The sequence below is a fragment of the Peromyscus leucopus genome, chromosome 12 (genome assembly GCF_004664715.2).
Source record: "Peromyscus leucopus breed LL Stock chromosome 12, UCI_PerLeu_2.1, whole genome shotgun sequence".
Classification (NCBI taxonomy): domain Eukaryota; kingdom Metazoa; phylum Chordata; class Mammalia; order Rodentia; family Cricetidae; genus Peromyscus; species Peromyscus leucopus.
The window spans coordinates 64,855,613-64,875,805 of record NC_051073.1 but is presented as its reverse complement, the minus strand read 5'-3'; the positions used below and the strand labels follow the sequence as shown (position 1 = coordinate 64,875,805).

Sequence of the window (20,193 nt, the reverse complement as noted above, 5' to 3'; positions counted from 1 at the left end):
ACAAAAATCTTGTTCACTTACAGCCTGAGTAGAGGGCTGGGGTCATATTGCCTTTTTTATAGTTCCAAGTTCACAAGCATCGGGCCGGTGGAGCTAGGGTGGTTCTGGCAGCAGAGAGAGGGTTTCCCCGCAGACACTGGGCTTCATTTTATTAAGGGGGCAGTAATATTTTTACAGGGCCAAGGGGAATCAAGTGGAGGCAGAGAAGCAGCCACATGCACGGCACCTTTCTCCACAGTGATGGCGTTAAGGAGGTCCCACGCAAGCCTATATGACTTCCCACTTGCGAAAGTCCATCAGATGGGCCAGCCTCAGAATGAGAGCTCATCTGCACAGCCAGAGACCCAGCACGCACGCACGCACACACGCACACACGCCATTCATCGTATGCAAGCAACTCTAGCTCCGGCATTAGCTCCTTCTCTCACACACAGTGATACAAAAGTTCCAAGAATGGGGACAGCTGGGAGGGCCAGGTCCCCTAATAACAAACACATTCACATATTCAGCTCCTAGATGGGCTGGGGGTGCGGTGAACTCAGCCATTCTCAAACAGAGGAAGCAGTCCAGGGACTCTCCGTAATCAATAGTAAAAGGCTTGTATAAAGGAGTTACAAGGCGCTCAATTCAAAACCAAGCTCAGTCTGAGCACTTGACGTCTTCGTAATAACCAAGTCTGCGGCTAGCCTGGAGGTACAGGGGCTGGGAACTGAATCTCCACGCCACTTTGTCACCGGGAGAAATGAAGTCACGGAACTGAAGCCTGTGTCTGAGGTGGCCATGGAGCCATCCTAAGACACCCTGTGCACACAGCCCATCACATTTAGCCCTTTCCACACGCTGTTTGCCACGGGTCCCTGTTACACACAGGCCACTGTGACCCAACGGTGCTGTCCATGGCACGCATGCACACACCCCAATCTTTTATGCTGCCTAGGTTGCGAATACGGTTCATTCAGAGAGAGAGTTGGCAAAGGCAAACAGGCCACAAAAGGACAGCCCTTCTGCTACGTACGGTTGTAGCATTTCCCAGAGTCCACCTGGAGAAGGTCTCTTCTGCTAGGCTACAAGCCTCTGGAGGACAGGTTCAGGTTCTCTGCACAGCCAGACCTTCCAGAAATGCCTAGTAAGTTTCCCGTGTGGGCTCAGAGCCCAAGCCTGCAAGTGCATTTCCAGCAGATGTGACCAGAGAGACGAGAGAGGCCTTTCAGAAGAAAGCTTACCCGGTTCTTTGCATTTTGGAGGCAGAATATAAAACCGAGGGCCCCTTAGCCAAGTTTATAGTCCCTACGCAGACCGTCTTTGTGGTTCATCCAAGGTGCATCTCTAAAGATGGTTCTGGCATCATGCTGGAACTTGTTTCTATCCATTTTTCAAGGCTATAGTGAGATACCTGAGGCTGGGTTCCACTATAAACTTTATTTTTAATGGAAACTAGTTGGCTCAATCTCTGTTTCTTTCTTAAAGACAAACACAAGGACAGGGGCCCGGAAGTTCATCTGCCAGTGTCAGGGACCCGAGAACTGACCTTCTATCTTCACGTCCTATTTTACGAATGCTAAGGGATGGTTCTGAGGAAGAAGGGCCACGTGCCTGTATGTCAGCCAGGAAGCCTTCCAGAAGCACCAGTCACGTGAGCATCCTGACACAAGACAATGTGGAGAGACACAGCAAATGCCAGCAGGTGAGATGTCTCCTGTCAGCTGAGGAACTGGAAGGCAGACAGCAGAGAGTTCACGTAACTGCTCAGCTCGAAGCCAGTGCCGGCAAGTGAACCTTACAAAAGGCGGCTGAAATGACTCTTTCAGAGTCGACAGCATGATGCCTGGGGCTTATTCAAAATAATCTGGGGAGAAGAGTGTGTCAGGAAGGGGTCACCTGCTGTTCATCACGCCTGGGACTCCATGGTAAGAACTGTGGACTAGCCAGAGCACTAGAATGGAGTCCATGTCTGTATGTGTTAAAAGTTCATCAGAATAAACAGTGGGAAAAAAAGTATTCAGGAGACTAGCAACATTTAACAAACGAAGGCCGAGTTAAGCACAGGGCGTTCATGGCATGTTGTTATGTGGACACAAACCAAACTCACAAGAATGTAAGCAGGGGTTGTTGGGCTTGGCTCTATAAATCTGTAATGGCAGCACTGGAGAGGTTGAAGCAGGAGGATTGCAATTTTGAGGCTAGCCTGAATTTTCTCAAGACCTTGCCTCAAAAAAACCAAAAATAAAAATAGCAGAAAGTTCACTTACACAATAAAACTGCAGATTAAAGACAACATAATCCTTGTGTAAGCAATGAAAATGTATTTTATTTCTTTTTAATAATTACCTTTTGCTTGTCTGTTGTTTGGTTGGCTTCACTAGGGTCTGTCTACATATTCCAAGTTGACCTCAAATTTGCTTTGTAGCCATAGAACTGGGTTCATAATCCTCCTGCCTTAGCCTTCCAAGTACTGAGATTATAAGCATGCGCCACCACACCACACTAACACCTACTCCACATCTTGAGTTCAGGAGAAAAGACACATGGGGCTCAAACCGGAAACTAACATCCCCACGGGCCGGAGATGGAACAAGGGCAAGAGGCCTGGTCTGAGCTCTGGAAACAAGCAGAGCAGCCAGTCCACCACAGGGCAATGGTAAACGTGCAGGCAGGCAGCAGATGGCAGGCTGGGGTGTGGGGCAGGGGCTGGGCCTGCTGGATTACTCGCCTATCCCGGCTGCCTCCACAGAGACTCCACAGGACACCTCCTTCTCTGTTACCCCCTGGGTCTCCAGTACCCTCTTGGGATGTTAAAAGTTTCCAGTCACTGTAGACGGAGTCTTGTTCCTGTAACAGGGCGGTCAGCTTCCGCTCTGCAGATACCCCCGCCACCCTGTTTAAAGTGTGCAGTAAGAGGACAGTCTGGTGTGTGCGCAGATGCCGAACTGATGAGACTGATTCCTTTGGGAGAGGAGGGAAAGGGAGAACACAGAATCCACACAATCTTAGTGACAAGGAAGCTAGAATTTATAGTTTCTCAGTCTCCCCAAATGAGAGGCAAGTATGGCTTGTATGGCAGGTAAGAACTTCCTCAAACACAGAGGTGGGGCACTACTCACATCACCTTAGCCCCAACTTCACGTACAGGGGAACACGGCTTGGGGGCTAAGGGACTCCCCTGCACCACAGCATTCCTCAGCGGCTGAGCTAGGACGCGGGGTGGCACGGGACTGCCTGGAACCATAAATCATCATCTAACGGATCCCCATCAGCTCTGCTGGGAACAGACCTCTACTCTCCACTTCTGGCTAAAGAGACTAACCTCAGAGACACTACCTAATTTCAAGATCACATGACTGCAGAGCAGCAGCAGTGGAGATCTGTCCATGTCCTCCTCCCTCCCTACCCAGCACGCCCCTGAGAGTCCTGTACCAGTCTCAGGGAAGGATAAGGAAGAGCAGAGAAGCTGGATGGGCCTGCCCATCCTAGCATCTGGAAGGAGGCAGGCTGGCACAGGTCCCCGATGAGCAGCCGTGTGGTCCAAGAGGCTGAAGAAGGGATACTGCAACATTGACAGGAAAGCCAACTCCTGGCTCCGGGACATGAACTGACAGGGCCCCCTGCTGCTCTGGCCACAGCCTCGTGGGGAGCCTGGGCTTGTTCCAGGACACAGTGGCCTGCGGGGCTGGTGGATGCACCAGAAGCTGGTCCCTACCAACGAATCTGCCATTCAGAGGCTCCTCAGGCAGCCAGCTCCAGGGCAGACGGATGACAGTCAACTTTTTGCCATGCAGGTGCACGCGCGCGCGTACACACACACACACACACACAGGAAAAAACAGGATCCTGTGACTGGCAGCACCCTCTCAGCTAACTAGCTTCTGAGTCCATCTTGATGCCTTTACATAAGCTGCATCAGCTGTTCCTGTGACATCACACTAAATTCTGCAGGATGCACATAAAGAAGGCCCAAGTGCTTCTTGCATGTCTAATGCACTCACAGGAAGCCATCCCACACATCCATGTCTCTAAACTTCAGGTGTGGGTTTGGGGAGCAGGCCTCGGGGTCTCTTTCCCTTTGACCATTCACCCCAGTCACACAGAGCGCCACAGAGAAGCTCATCGGGTCCAGTTCAGACAAAGCAGCACAGAAAGGTCAGAGGAGAGAAGGGCAGCATTCTACCCAAGATGACCTTGATTCTCAGATGACTCGACCAAACTGTACCAGGGACCCAGGGAGGAAAGCATCCTCTATCCAGACTCCAGCCTTTCCCTGTCCAGAAAGCAGTCGGTTTGATGTGTTTGTAGGGGGGAAAATGTAAAAAGCCATTTGTCAAATGCATAGTGGGAAACACTTCTCCCCACCCTCCTGGAAGCCTGAGACATTTCACGACTCACAATAGAGGGGAAGCCACCATCAAAATGACTTGCTGTGTGTGTCCTTTGAAGTGTAGTAACTGCGGGACAAGTGACTATAAAACTCCCACAGCTGGGCGACTGGAGCCTATTCCTCTCAGTGAATTTCCAGAACCAAGTGCACTTGCTTAACCAGTCACGGTGCACTCAGAGCTGCAGCATTTTGTTTCCCGTTTCAGATCCGCTCACAACAAGTGACTTGTCCACATCACGTCGGGCCACTTGGGGAGGGACTCTGCCGGCAGTAGACAGGACTGATGCCTGGGCGGTGGGTCCCCCATGTCGCTCTAAGGAGCGGGGCCCAGTGTCCACGCAGAAGACGGGCTCAGCTCCACCTGCACTTGTGTAGGGACCATTAGACTCTTCTCTTCTCCCCACCTTTCCCGCCCACCGCCCGACCCCCACCTCCCTTCCTGATCCCCAGCCGGTGAATTCTCCAAAGCAGGGGACAGCTCTCAGTGATCTCTCAGGTCCCTGGGCTCTCCAGGTTCCATACGGATAAAGGCCATGTGCACAGACACACATACACACAAGCCGTACTCATGGTCTGCCACCAGCCAACGCGTCCTGAGGCCCAGCAAACACTAAGCGCATACACTGTAACAGGTGACCTTGGACAGGGAAGTGCGGACACTCATTTGCGTTCTTAGGGACCTTTAGGGATGGTATACGGCCAAGGGTCAATGTCTGTTGACTGAGTGGCATTCTTAAGACTCTGCCAGTAGCCGGTTCTCATGGTTCTCACTGCACATAATGAAAGTAAGGGAAACTTCATTGGAATCTACCGCCTTTCAGGTGTTTCTTTTGGGAAGGCCAGATAATTAAAGTGATTTAAGTCCTCCGTTATAAAACCCTAGTTTTGCAGAAAACAAACTGGCCAAGGTGATCGGTAACAAGTGTGATGAGGTTTTACTGTACTATAAAGAGAAGAGCCAACCTTGTCTTGCGGGTGTTGCTGATGTAACAGTCTGTAACCAGGCAGTCTAAACGTCCTAGGGCCTGGGTCTCAGCAGGAGGGGCTCAGTGCATACAGTGGCTGAAGGTCAGCAGGGTGCAGGACCCATGAGCACCAAAGCTGGAGGAAGAGGAAGTCCTCTGCTCCCCCTTTTAAAGGGGTGCCAAGGTCTCAGGACTGGAGCCCAGGACTTGACATTTACTGTTCTTGTTGCCTGTCTCGGGGGCAGCCTTCTGTAGGCAACATGGCAGGTATTCCTCTGGGGAACCTGAGTCAGCATTATGTAAGGGAACCAGCCCACAAAGCCCCAGGAGTTCTCAGCTCATTTGAGGCCCTGGCAGGAATTTCCTGTTATGTGATCTGAGACTCCAAAGAGCCACCACTAACCCCAGCCTGTCTCTGCCCTCCTTCTGTGGGGGAAAACTCACGCTGAGTCACTAGATGCCAGGGCCAGCCGCTCTCTGAGGACTTCTAGCTCCCGGCATTTGAGCCAGCATGAAGGCGCCCGGAACAAAGGGCCCCAGGAGCCCCGGGAGGAAGAATTCCAGGTCTTCCGGAGCAAACCTGACCAGAGCTGGCTTTGAGGGAGGCCGCGCCGATCAATCAGTCAGAGGTGGGGGTGGGGAGGGTGAGTCAACAACATGGGACACCAAAGGCTCAGCTGTGAAACTAGCTTCGGATCCAAACCTACTTCTGCTAGTCTTACCTCTTTCTCCCTCTTTGAACGTAACGTATGTGCAATACGTGCATAACCACTGCAGGGGTGGGGAGGGGAGGCACAAAGCACCACCGCCCCCCCTGCCCCCCCCCCAAGACCGGTGCTGGCTTTGGAGAGCATCTCCTTGGTTCCTCCTGTGATTTTCAGCACCGGTGTTTGCCTCAGGAGCGTGCCACTTTGTTTTGCCTATCATCATCTCCAGCTACTGTGTGTGTTGTGTGTGTGTGTGTGTGTGTTTTTACTGCTACATGGTACTCAATGGAGTGGATACATTTTATTTAGCCACTTTGCTGTCAAGAACATTGAAGCGGTGCAGAGGACACTCTTGAGCATGTCTCCCAGCTTCAGTTACAGGAACGTCTCTGTGATGTTGACAGAAAGTGCCTGTTTACCCTGATCAGCACAGACCCATCTGTGTCCCCAGCTGCTGCTCCTCCCTCTGCACTGTCCACCCACTCTCCTTAGGTGTGACAGCCGCTGTGACATGAGGTCAATGAACACCCAGCTCTCCAGGCTGGAGGGGAAATCCTGACACCACTGTGAGAGAAAGTCTAGGCTTCTAACCCTGTGAGCTTAACCAGAGTCAACAACCTGAAAACTGGGCTTTAGAAGGAAACGTCCCAGAATCCCCCACTCTTAAGAAGGCAGCCTCTCCAGCCCCAGGGCAGACCCCCTCTTCATCAGTGCCATCATCTGTCGGCCGGATGTGCAGACACGCTTCCAAGTACAGAAAGACCACGTGCTGCCGCACCCAAGCAGCCATGAGCGGGAAGAGAGAGGGCAGGATGGAGGGGTCCTCCGGCTGCAGCCTCCAGCAGCCAGCACCTACCTGTACACAGGCTGCATCTCTCTGGCTATGCCGATAACAGCACCCGGCAGGAAGTTGTCAAACTCCTCGAACAGCTCTCGGATGTTGGTCTTATACTTCAGGTCAAGGTCCAGCTGGATGATCCGCAGGATCTCTGGAGGAGTAATTTCAAAAAAGGGCAGTGAGACTAGGTATGCTACCATACCTCTGCAATCCAGCTACTCACTCGGGAGGCTGGGGCAGGGGGACTGGGATCTGAGGCAGTTTGGGATGCATAATGACCCTCACAAAATAAAAAATGACAGACACAGGCCCACATCCTGGGAGACTTGGCACCTGGCAGAGTACAGAAGAGAACCCAGAAGGCCACCGGCTTGTTGCTGTAGTTGTTGAATGGTTCAAAGTCACTTTCAGCGACCAGAAGCCCTCTCTAACGCAGCATCCATTCTGTTCAAGTCCAAGGGCCCATCTGCCCATCTAGCCTGCCGACTAGGTGTGTTTCACTCCCAAAGCGTCTGTCCCGGATGGCATGCACCATGGACACCCTGTGTAAAGCTACGGCATCCAGGTGATTTCACTCGGGGGCACAAGTGTCAAAGGCTGCCACACAAGACGGGTAAAAGATACTACCATCTCAGGCCTGGATACAGTGTGCTGCAAACTTCTGTGAGACTTCCTGGGAGAGAGAGATCTGGGCTAGGTCCTGAGCGTGGGCAGGAATGGGTGGGTGAAGTGAGGTCCATGCCCACCGTAGAGCTCGGGGCGCCTCCTCTTGCCCTCAGCCACCCTTCCTTGCCTGCTCAGCTGCAGGGCGTCGCAGCTCTCTGAGGACACAGACCACCCCACCCCCTTAGGTACTTTGGCCTCTATGAGTGGAGCAGGATCGGCAGTGGACCGACACTCAGGGGTGTTCGGGGAAGCAATGGCCATTCTCTAAGTTGGTTTATGGAGAAATCACAACTTGCGATGTGAGAAAAAAGGGTTCGTTTGTTACTTGTTCTAATTTCCTTTGTGATGCAGAAACAAAGCCCTAATTGACATTCTATGTGACTTTCCTACAACAGAAGAGTCAAAGCTACAACAGACGAGAATCCAGCTACTCAGGACAGAGCAAAGCCCGAGAGCAGCAGGCTGTTCTGCCCTCTGCAGCAGAGGCTGGGGAAGGAAGGTCTGCCCAGGCAAATAAGGACCCCAAGGCTGCCAGCACCACACTGCGACCCCCATAAGAAGTGTGAAGACACTCCAGTGTCCACAAACAATGACAAAACCAAAGCCCAGAAGTCGGAGCTGACTGCTAATAACCGGGAGTCTGTGTCTAGAAGCCTAAGCAGTGAGTCTGCTGGCCTTGGGACACGGCCCTAAGCCAAGGGGTGGAGAGTAGACCCAGGCCACAGGGGTCCTGCTGCTCTACAAGGCAGCCCAAGGACACAGGGGAAGGACACTGATGACAGGCAATGTTTGCCAGGAAACAATGTCTAGAGTGAAAGTCACAGCCCCCAGTTCTGACGTGGAGCTACCAGTGGTCGGCTGTCTGGACTTAGAGACACCCCAGACCACACACATTTTCTCCAGCCGTTTCTCTTTTTGTCCACTGCCTGTGGCATGAGCATTCACACCCAGATCTCAAGCAGCCCTTACATACAGGAAAGCAGAGACCTGGGGAGACAGACGGACACACTAGCATCTCCAGCAGTCAAGTCAGGTCCCCTGAGTCTGTGAATGATGGGGCAGGGACTAGGGCTTGGCCAGAGAGGCTGACAGGGCTGTGAAGGTAAGAAAGGTCTCAGCTCCACTTCCCCAGAGATTTCTGTCAACCACTAATGGGTAGAAGTCCCAGTTTTAGAAGAACTAGTATCTTTTTCCCCCCAAAGGAAGAAAACAAAGCCATCACAGTAATTTCACTGTACTCGAAACACTTCTGAGACAGAAGCCATCAGCATCAGTGCACAGGAAAGCCCATCCCTTGCCGTGTGCACCCTCTGGATGTCCGGGCATGACAGTCTTCGTGTTCTGCAGCAGCTCTGGGCAGGTCCTGGTGGGCAATCGTGGCCTCATCTATCCCGCATGGCCAACATCTCCAGCCATCCATCACTGCCTCCTCCTAGAAGCACATCCCTAGAGGATGGTGTGCACTAGGAGGTGGCACAGCAGACCTGGGATGATGCTTCTTTACTCAGAGGTTGTACTAATCTCGGCAATGGTCCAATTTTAGTACTTACATTACTAAAGGACCACTGGAGAGACTTCAAGAGCCCTTTCTCCCTCACTGGTAGAGTTCCTGTCTTAAAGAGCCCTTCCATAACCTGAGCACTTTCCCTGCTCTTAGGGAATGGCTAGGAGGGGTCCAATGTAGCCCCACAACACAGAAATCTGAGATGCTGGAGCACGGATTATAACTCATTTGTAAAACACCTCTCAGAGAGACAGTGTTCCCCATGTCAGCCCTGCATGGAGAGCGGGTGCAGCTCACCATGGAGCGACTCTTCACCTGGGGGCAGAATGCCAGACCCAGGCTGGGCAAAGGACACCCCCATCTGTTCAGGGAGTCCACAGCTCTGGGCAGCCTGCACCATCACATGGGCACCAACCAAAGGCCTTTCTTTTATAAAGTGAGGACACAAGATGCCAGTGTCACCGCTGAAGAGAGGCTGGCGCTTAGGAGGACCACTGCAGCTCCTCAGACCTGCTCCCCAGACTCCGGCCTCGGCACAGCCGTCTCTCTGTGGGAACTCCATCCGGGAGGTCGCATAGGAAACACAGAAAGCCTATGACAAGGGGAGGTTTCTATGTGGGGACAGCCTGAGTGACAACCTCAGGGAGATACGGTGTGTGTGGGTGGGTGGCCAGACCACATAAAACTCAGGGCTAACTGAGATGATGGCCCCTGTTGTTGTTTGTTTTACTCTTTGGGGGGCTGCCACCCAGCTCCCAAATAAACCACATGGAGTCTTATTCTTAGTTATGAATGCTCACCTTAACTTGGCTTGTTTCTTGCCAGCTTTTCTTAAATTATTCCGTCTATCTTTTGCCTCTGGGCTTTTACCTTTCTATAATACCTTTCCTTACTTCTTACTCTGTGGCTTGCTGTGTGGCTGTGTGGCTGACCCCTGGACTCTTCCTCTCTTCTCTTTTCGCTCCTCACTTCCTCTCTTTTTCTTCTCCTTCTATTTATTCTCTCTGCCTGCCAGCCCAGCCTATCCTTTCTCCTGCCTTGTTATTGGATGTTCAGCTCTTTATTAGACCATCAGGTGTTTTAGACAGGCACAGTAACACAGCTTCAGAGTTAAACAAAAATGTAATATAAACAAAAGTAACACACCTTGAAATAATATTCTACAACAGTCCCCAAATCAAAGACTAAATGAAAGCTGTGGTGCATGAGATAGGACTCTGGAGAGAAGAGCTGTTGGGACGTCCCTGTCCAAACACTGTGAGAAGACAACAAAAAGGAGGACAGATAATCTGAGATGACAGCCCTGGAGAGGAAGCCTCGTGGGATAATCTTTTTGTACACTGTGAAGTTGTCTTTGCCAAGGCGCCTTCCGATTGGTTTAATGAAGAGCTAAATGGCCAATAGCTAGGCAGGAGAGAATAGGCGGGTCTTGCAGGGAGAGAGAGGAACTCCAGATGAATCTAGGATTTCATCAGTAAGATGTGGAGGAGGAGACCTACATCATGGAGGAAAGGCAATGAGCCACGTGGCAGAATGTAGGTTAATATGAACAGGTTAATTAAGTTATAAGAGCTGGTTGTGAACAAGCCCAAGCTAAGGCTAAGCTTTGGTAATTCATAAGAAGTCACCATGTCATTATTTGGGAGCTGGAGGTTCCCAAAGGAAAGTCCGACAAGCAAGTCCTACTACAAAGCCTGGTAATAACTGAGGTCAACCTACCCATTTTACAGCTCAGAAAAGTGAGGGCCATCAAGACAAGGGATATGTCAAGACACTCAAGCTAAGAAGCAAAGTTGATCCCAGAACTCAAATCCCTACCTCCCTCATTGACGGTCTCTGGTTATCTAACCTCATCCATCCTCTCCTAATGTGGGCCACAAAATCCTAGAGAGCAAAACAATGTATCATGGAGTATGCCCATCAGCCATAATCATGTAAATCTGAAGATGAACAGAAATGAGACCCTCACACTCCAACACGGCTCCAGCCAGCTTTCAGGGAAAGTCTCCACAGCCTCCATATCCTCTCAGCATCTGAGAAACCAGCAGTCTTTACATCCTTAGGAATATACCTGAGTTGTGACAAACTCAAAGGGAGACAGAAGCCACACTGAACATTCTAGACCCAAGGATGCCCATGGAGACACCACCTCATTGCCAGGTGTGTGACCCCGGCACAGCCGGTAGAAAGTCACTTGCTGACCACGCCCACCCACAGGCCCCTGCTGTAGTGACATGTACTTATACTGGAAGAGGATCTGTTTCTGCATCCAGTGAGCTGAGCCTTCCGGCAGACCCCATGCTCACAGACCTGCCCACGGGCTGGAGCCACATAAGTACAAACTCAGGTACTGATGTGCACCTGTGGCATTGCCTCCTTTTGGGGGGAGAGCAAAGTTCTCGGTGGCCCAGCATCTGAGGAGCACACCTGTCCTGACTATTCTCCCTGGGAGAGCTCCATGGTCGGCCACTGGCTGACCGGCCTCCTGGGGGAAGACAGAGCATGGAGGACTATCAGGCATGTCCACTGTGGGGTGCAGTCGGGGTGTCAGACAGTGGTCTTTATGGTGGGTGAGAGTCTGGTAAGCACTGAAGGATGTCAAGTCACAGTGGGAAGAGGGGAAGAATCTGGTGGGTTGGTGAGGGGGGGCGCTCTCCGGTGTGGGCTCCATGTTCACAGAGATATACCTGCTCATCTTCACTCTCCTGACTAGTCTCAGGCCAAAGAGATAGCTCTAACTAGAACCTGGCTCTCCTAAGCTTGGAAAAGAAGGACAGATGGAGCACTCTGGCTACCAATGTGCCTTCCTAGACCTCTGTGACCCCACCACTACCATCACAGCTGGTCCTAGAGTCCTTCTCCAGAGATTCTGACTGTTTCTGGGCTTTGCAAGCCAATGCCTGCTGCTAGGGTTCAAGGCCAAGCCAGGCAAGCTGGGACTATGCCACAGAAGGCCTCAGTCATGACATCCAGACTGGCTGGGACAGTCCCAACTCAACAATCCCCTGTGGAAATGAGCTCGGAGCAAGTCATCATCAGCTTCCAATTAAGCCAGCCACAAGCATGGCATCTGACTGCGGATGGAATTACAAGCCAGACTGAATACTTAATGACACCCCAAAACAAACAAGAGAAAAAAAGCCCCAGAAGGAAAAAGAGAGAGAGAGAGACTCACTCCTTTCCTCTGCCCTCCCTTCTCTGTCCTCGGAAACAATTCCTGGCAGACACACGTTAGCACACAAACACAATAGGCAGCACACAGGGTCAGGAAGGGATGAGGAGAGGGGTGTAGGTAGGCACGGCCTCCATGGTGGGAAATACCACGAGGGGAGAGAAAGACCTTCCCGGAAGAGCAGGTTAACAGGCCAACAAACACTTTCCCCCCTGTTCGGAATCTGCTTCTGCTGACCAGATATAAGCATTTATAGCATGTGGGAGAGCTCACTGACCATAGCCCTAGCTGGCTTCCCAGCGGCCACTGCGGGTCTGCAGGAGGGAAATGCTGTCCAGCTGTGTGCCCCTAGGGTCTGATGGCTCTGGCAGCAGACCCCTGGAGAGCAGCTCATTTTCCCTGGCCTGAAACACTGCTGCGATGTGCCCCCTGGCTTACCACACCTGCTGCTTTTTAGCTGCTGTGGGCAGAGCCTCTGGCCTGCAGGAGCCAGAGAGCAACTGAAGGGACAGAGATGTCCCCCACCCATGAGAGGTCATGAACCTAGAGGGGATGCTTGGGAGACAGAGGGGCACAGTCCTGCTTCTTACCAGCCTGGCTTCTCCTTTGGGGGCGCTGTCCAAGCATGAGATGGATGTGTCCCTGAGGGGGCTTAATGGGTAGCGCTGGCTCTGCTGGTTTTCACATCCAGCAGGAAACTTGGGTCCTTCCCAACTGGCTCTGGCCTTGACTCTCAAAACACCCTTCATGATTCTCTCTGCAACAGAAGCCCCAGCTGCTGCCCAGCTGGCTCGCCATGGGAATAGTTGCTCTAAAGAACCATCAGAGAATATGCCAGTCCAGGACCTTGGGCACTGGTCAGACACACACTTCCTCTCTAGAAGCAGGAGAAGGTTCCAGTGCCGGCCCGTGCTGGGGTCTCTACTTTTGCTGATTTACTAAGGGAGAAGTACCTCCCACTTCCAAAGGTGGAAGCACAGGCTCAGGGAGGCGTGGCCACTTACCTCCGACAGCCCAGCAAGGCAGCAACTGCCCAGGGGCCTTCCCTGGCTGGCTGACTGTCACACTCAGGCCTCTATTTAGAGCCTATTGTTTAAACAAACAAAGCTTCCCACTGAAGAGAGGAAGCAGGGGACACCTCCCAGGACTGAGACCTCTACAGAGGAGGGTTCCCCACCTCCTACATGATCTGACCCTCATCTCTGAGGAGTCTGAAGGCTGTGGGGATTTCCCTTCGCTGAGCAAAGACCACTGGAGAAACTCTTGGAAAGGGGGGTTTAAAGCCCGCAAAGTTGGAAATCTTCAATAGTAAAAGGCAACGTGTGCAAACTTACAGGATGGTGCAAAGGCAAGCTGGGATTGACATTATTATTTCTACTTGACAAAGGAAGCTGTGTGTGTGTGTGGGGGGGAGTCTGGTAGTCATGCTTGGGACACACACTGGGCTCCAAAGTCTTCACCCCCTCCATCCCACCCACCCCGTCCAGCTTGCCAGACCCCTGGATGCCAGGGATCGGCCAACTCAGTAACACAGGCTCTGGGCTGCGGAAGGCCCAGCCTTCTGTACCTGAATCTATGATTTCCACGTTAACAACTGCCTGCACCTCCCAGGGAGGAGCGCCTCAGGATGATTTATGCACCCCGTGAGCAACCCTGGTAAAGGCTTGGGAGTTGAAATTAATGTCCACAGTCAAGTTGATATATTAGCTCCACAGCAAACTCTTTCTTCTAGCCCTCGAGAGTGAGGCAGGGAAAGCTGGGTGCTGGCTGTGGCTCGGCCAGGGCATGTTTCCAGCTCTCAGCCCCTGCTGTGTAGCCAAAGAATGGCTGTGGGAAGACAGGGGTTTGGGTCCTGCAGGAGGACACCACCGGTCTCCTTCCACCGGCTCAGCACTCTAACTAGGCAGAGTATAGCACAGAATTTGCTTTGAACGGGGCCAAACAATGGCAGGTACAACACCTGCTCTCCAACTTCTCACCTCTATTGCTCACATGAAATTATAGCTCACACACATATTCTGTGACCTGGAAAACTGCCATTTCTGTAGCATGGAGGCCCCACAGTACCTGTGAGCCTTTCCATATGTATCTTTCTGGAGAGAGAGAGAGAGAGAGAGAGAGAGAGAGAGAGAGAGAGAGAATGAGAATGAATGTGTGTGTGTGTGTGTGTGTGTGTGTGTGTGTGTATGTGTGTGTGTGTGTACGTACACTCGTGCGTGTGTGTCCAAAGGCTTGAGCTCTCCTTTTTTGGGGCAAGAGCATATTTCACTTTGTTCACAGGAGTTGTTAAATTGATGGATTGATGCCTGGTATTTCTCTTTACTGCCAACAGGGTTTTTTCATGGACCCTCTGGAGACAGAAGCTGTAGAATCCGGCTCTCTTTGGACTGACTTAACAAATGTTTTCTGACAGAACGGTTCAGTTGCTGGTTGGTTTGCCCAAACCAGCCCTGTTAGGCTTTCCAAACTCCCGGACTGAGGTTCTCGGTGGAGTCCTGGGGCCCTTGTTTCTAACCCTCTGGGCTTTCTCTCTTTCCTGCTCCGACCCCCTCCTCCACTGCTGCTGGCACTGGGCAGCCGGCAGTGGGAACTTCACCATAGCAAGATTTAGTTTAAAAGCAGGAAGCCAGCAAAAGTCTCTCCCGCCATCTGCAGCTCTCCATCCCACAGGGCAGCTGACTCTCTCCTGCCTGTGCCCAGCTGGTCCGTCAGGGTCTGTCTACCACAGCCCTGGCCCTTCCGTTACTCACATGACAAAAACAGGACTAATTCAGGACCTTTGTAGTGAGCTGCAATTCTCAAAGTGCGATCCCAGCTCCTAAAACTCCGCCATGCTTTAGCCAGTTTAATCCTTACACCAACCCTGGATCCGGGGCACCAACGGGATGAGCTCAGACACACATCAACAGAGCAGCACACAGAGTAACCGTGTTCGAACAACGGAAGACCACAGCTGAGCCACTGGGCATGGCACGGCTGCTCCAGGGACTGTCAAGGGCCCAGGGTCCTTCTGTCTCCCAGTCTACTGTCCCAGGGGAGGTTTCCATCCTACAGGTCACCTCATGGTACCTGACAGCTGCCCCGGCTCCAGCCAGCTTGACCGCATTCCAGGCAACAGAGAGGGAAAACAGAAAGGGCAGCTCCTGCTCTGTTCCCTAGATGAGGAAGACCCTATAAACACCCTCTTTAAGAAATCTTGTTTCTTTCTACACCTTAACGGACAAAATGGAGTCCTATGGCCATATCTAACTTCAGGGAAGCCTATGAAATACATTTGCTGGCACAGTGCTGCAGCCAAGTAATAAATGGGATTCCACTGTAAATGAAATAAAGAGAAGTGAGTGGCCCCCACTGCTCCCCACTGCACAGGTGAGAAAAGCCAGAGAGGAGGCTTCAAGGTTGCGCAGTCAATAATGGCAACACCTCCTTCCAACCAGATCCCTTCAGGGGAGGGCCTTCCGCTGAGTTCCTTCTCAGTCCCATCCTGCTCTCCTCCCTCTCCCTTCCTGCTCCATCCCCCACCTTTCCTGTACTTGTGTCTCTTAGAGCCAGAAACAGATGTTCACCAGGTGACCAAGCCAGAGAGAGCCAGATCTCAGGGCCTTCACAGCAGATCACAAACCCAGAGCTGTTTCTGGAATCCTATGGGATTCCACACAGAGATGCCAGGCAGCTCCTAATGGTGGACATCTTGCACAGCGCCACACTCTGCACACTGCTTAAGTGTGTGCTGGACATGGATGCTCACCCACAGGCCCCTCACCGTGACGCCTGGGGAAGACACAGTTTGCCTCCTACGCTTTGGCACCTCTGCTGCGTACCTTGAGTTTGGACAGCAGTCCTCCCCAGTGAGAACAACCAGTCTGCTGCTCTCTCCTGTGGTGAGCTGCCTGTGTGCCTTCGACGACAGGACTCACCCTTCTCCAGTACATTGAAGTCCTTCACTGCTGTCAGCCTCAAGGCCAAGAACAGCTGTAGCTCCTGCAGCCAGGAGAGCATGGATACCACTGAGGCATGTCCACAGGTAAGCAGGACTGGACCAACACCAGCCACTTTCTCACTAATGAAGAGAGGGGCTGTTTCGGGCAGTCCCTGGCTGCTGCTGGAGCCCATTCCCTCATCTTCTGAAGCAGGAGAAAAATCAGTTCTCATGTTTTCCTTAGCAACACCTAATCACCCATGACAGGCAGAAACTGACCAGTGAATGGCTCTTCAGGCTCTGAGTCTCTTGCCAAAATGTCATGCTATAACAGTAATAGATACTACGTTTATATTTTATGCTATACTTTAAAGCAATGGCTACGAGCATCTATAAAATGATGAAGCACTTAGGGGCTGGGTTACAGCATACACACCCCACAGCAGGGCTTATCACCCCATTTTGCAGGTTCCTGCTCTCAGCATGATGGGAAGTCCCACTGCCCCCCCCCCCCAATTTTCTGTGCAACTTCTCTGAGCCCCACAAAAATGGTGCAGAAAGTGAAACAGGCGGAGCCTGGCTCTGTGCCAGGAGCCGGATCCCAATTTTCACTCAGTGACAGCTGCTCCCCTCTGAAGCAGGAGCCCCATGGATTCCCCCCAAGAAACCCCTTCATAACTTCCCACAGCAACGTCCATAACTGAAGAGTCTATCAAACTGTACTTAAGCATGAATTCATTCATTCCCTGGTTTAATTAAACTTTAGCATAATTTAATTAATTTGGTTTTTGTTTTATTTTAATTAAAATTTAAGTTACTTGCTTTAATACTAATGAGGGACTTAATGTACAACGCCAAACTGACATACCACAATTGTAAACAAGAGACTAGAGAAGAAATAAAAAGGTTTTGAACTCTTGAGAATTTCAGCACAAACGCCATAGGAAAAAGACACCCGGAATAGGGACCAGCTGAACCCAGGGGGTTAATGTCAACAGCTCGGTACCATCAAATCCGCAGTCAACATTTGTCAGTTGTCAAAAAACAAAAATGAAATTCCTGGTCCGGGACTGCCTGCACACAGCTGCCACGGCTCCCTCATTCTCTGGCTTCTTCCTTGTCTTCCATCACCTGGGACAATTTAAGGAGCATCGAGCATGGTTTCATAAACGGTCCCTGGGTTTGGGTTGGGGATGTTTCCTTGTGATCAGGGCCAGAGTTTGTACTTTTGCTGGGTCCATGTGACTGTGCCCTGTTTTGCCTGTTCATCCCATCATTGATGATGTCCTCTCTAATTCCTGCAATGTGCCTTCTCCTGTCTTTGTAGATGCATGTTTTGTAGGGAAACACTTTGAGACTGTGACAATGCCCTTCCTTGACAAGGTCTCAACCTCTTTGGTCTTACACCACGATGTCTGTCTACACACATCTCAACTCTACAGAGGCCAGGTCTTACCCACTGCAATGTCTGTCTACTGTGGTGGTATTGTGTTCCCCAAAATATTGTGTACCCTAATAAACTTATCTGGGGTCAGAGAACAGAAAACCCACTAGATACTTAGGATAGGCAGTGGTAGCACACGCCTTTAATCCTAGCATTCCAGAGGCAGAAATCCATCTGTTCAAGGATACAGCCAAGCAGGGTAACTCATGCCTTTAATCCCAGAAAGCGAGCCTTTAATCCCAGGGAGTGCTGGTAGGAAGCAGAAAGGTATATAAGGCTTGAGGACCAGAAACTAGGAGCATTTGGCTGGTTAAGCATTTGGCCTGGTTAAGCTTTTAGCTGGTTAAGCTTCAGGCTTCCGAGCAGCACAGTTCAGCTGAGAGCCATTGGGATGAGAACTCAGAGGATCAGCTGAGGAATTGGCGAGGTGAGGTAGCTGTGGCTTGTTCTGGCTCTCTGATCTTCCAGTTCACCCCAATACCTGGCTCAGGTTTGATTTTATTAATGAGAACCTTTAAGATTCCTGCTACAGTCTGCACACATCACAACTCTACAGATGCATGGCAGCATTCTGCCCCCTCCGGTCCTTCATGGCTGGCATTCTACAGCAAGGAAGAGCTAGCTTTTGAGGGTTCCTTATTTACAGCAGTTGTAGCAAACACAAGCTTCCTGGTAGGAGGGTTTTGATGCTTCCTGATACAGGGGAACAGGACAAGGAGCCTTAGGGCGATGGTCCCAGGCACTTGGACCATCATTGGACTATGAGAGCTAGAGACCCTCTTGGAAAATCTCCAGCAGCACCAGGCTTATGGCTACGGACCATTCTCATGCCAGTCAGTGTCAGTGGGAGCAAGGTGTGTCGGGGGGGGGTGGGGGGGAGGTGCACTTTTAGAAATCACAAGACCAAATTTTCTTCCCCATGCTTGGCTCTTAAAAGATGCTATACAATGAGTTTCGCTTTATTTAGTGAACTATGAACCTGGGAGACGTGAGGTAAACTCAAAACAGCACAGATACAACATTGGGCAGAACAGATATACTGCACTCTACTGACCTCACTGACGGCCAGCCAAGGCCACAAAGTCAACAGTGTGCCAAGCACTGTGAGAAGTGCAAGGCTCAGGAATGAATGGCATTCTGCCTAACCTCAAAAATGCAAACACAGGATTTTCATCACATAGTCTCTGCTGTTCTTTCCATCTTGTCCTGGCCGGAAGAGCAATGGTTCCACTCACTACCACCCAGCAAGCATGGGATGTGGCTGATCCTGGTACTGGGCTGTGTGACAGCGTGAGGGAGGATAATGATGGCCAGGATCAGCCTGCATCCACTTTATGACTGAGGGGACAGGCTGTACTCTGCTCACCATTCTTCATGGCCATTTCGTATCAGCAAGCGACAGCTAACGTTTACTTAGTACCAACTGTGTGCCATACTGGAATGTTTTCCAATGCCCTCTTTTCCATTTTACAAACGTTTGAAAACTACAGCTCACAGCAGCCAAAACCCAGCCTACAGACACAGAGCATAGCCCAGCTGGCTCTAAAGTCAGAGATCTTTTTGCCTTGAGCATTCTGTTCACCTGGGATTACTTCTAAATCTGCCCCACGCTTTGCCAGGTATCACTGCTGTGCAGCAAAGCACCAACTGGAAACAGCAATGACTTCGGAGAGCAATTATCCCGCAGGTCAACGAGGCTTAGCTGTGTGGATGCTCTCATGGAGTCTCAGTGGACAAACTACAGCAGGGCTGCAGCCATCCATGAGGTGGCCAGGCCAGGTGTCCACGGTGACCAAGCATGTTGCCAGCAGCTGGTGCAGGGCTCAGTTGTGACTGTGAGCTCCACTGCTGTCCCCAGGGTTCCGGCTGCATCTGGTATGGCTGCTGGGTTCCAAGAGGGGCTTCATCAAGGACAAGTGTTCCAAGAGACCCAGGCGTTACGGAGGACCGCTTCCACTGCATCCTACTTGTCATAAACCAGTGACAGGGGCGGCTCAACTCAGGGACAGAGAGCATGCGCTTCATGCAGCAACTACCCTCGGCCGTAACCGAGTTCCAGACTATTTAAAGTTTGCTACACTTTTCCAAGTTTTCTACCATACATACTCATTTTCTGTAATCACAAATAAATCAACCCCTAAAATTATATGATGTTGTATGTAAATATATGTGCAATGTATAGATTCACATATTATACACGCAAATGAAGATAGCTGAAAATATGCTAAAATGTTACTGTGGAAATGTCTAGTTATTTTGTAAATATGTTTCATCTTCTCAAAATGGTGTGTGTTGCCTTCAAATTAAAATATTTTAAAAGACCTTAATTAACTACCTCAGAGAAATACCTGTTTTAGGCCAGGTTTATCAGATTTAAGGTTTGGACAGGACCTTGGCTTTCTTTAGGATTCATTTTCCTAAGCCAAAACCACGTAGAAACTGCCGCCTCCTTCCCGCTTCACACAGGCTGTTGACTGTAAATGCCCACACCAGGTGGGAGTGTCTCTCACCTGCTTTTCTCTCCTGGAGCTGATTTAACTGGGATGCGTGCTCACCCCAAACCCCTGACAGGCACATCTTTAAGTTTAAGGCAATGGCAGCAGCAT

General features: G+C 51.1%; 1 protein-coding gene across 1 annotated transcript in view; it reads right to left on the bottom strand.

Annotated features, from left to right (window-relative positions):
• Positions 1–20,193, bottom strand: part of Xxylt1 (xyloside xylosyltransferase 1) — a 145,481-nt gene that overhangs the window by 48,504 nt on the left and 76,784 nt on the right. Inside the window, exon 3 of the mRNA XM_028894051.2 lies at positions 6,901–7,033. Within this exon, the coding sequence (XP_028749884.1) occupies positions 6,901–7,033 (133 nt within the window). The remainder of the gene's footprint in view (positions 1–6,900; positions 7,034–20,193) is intronic.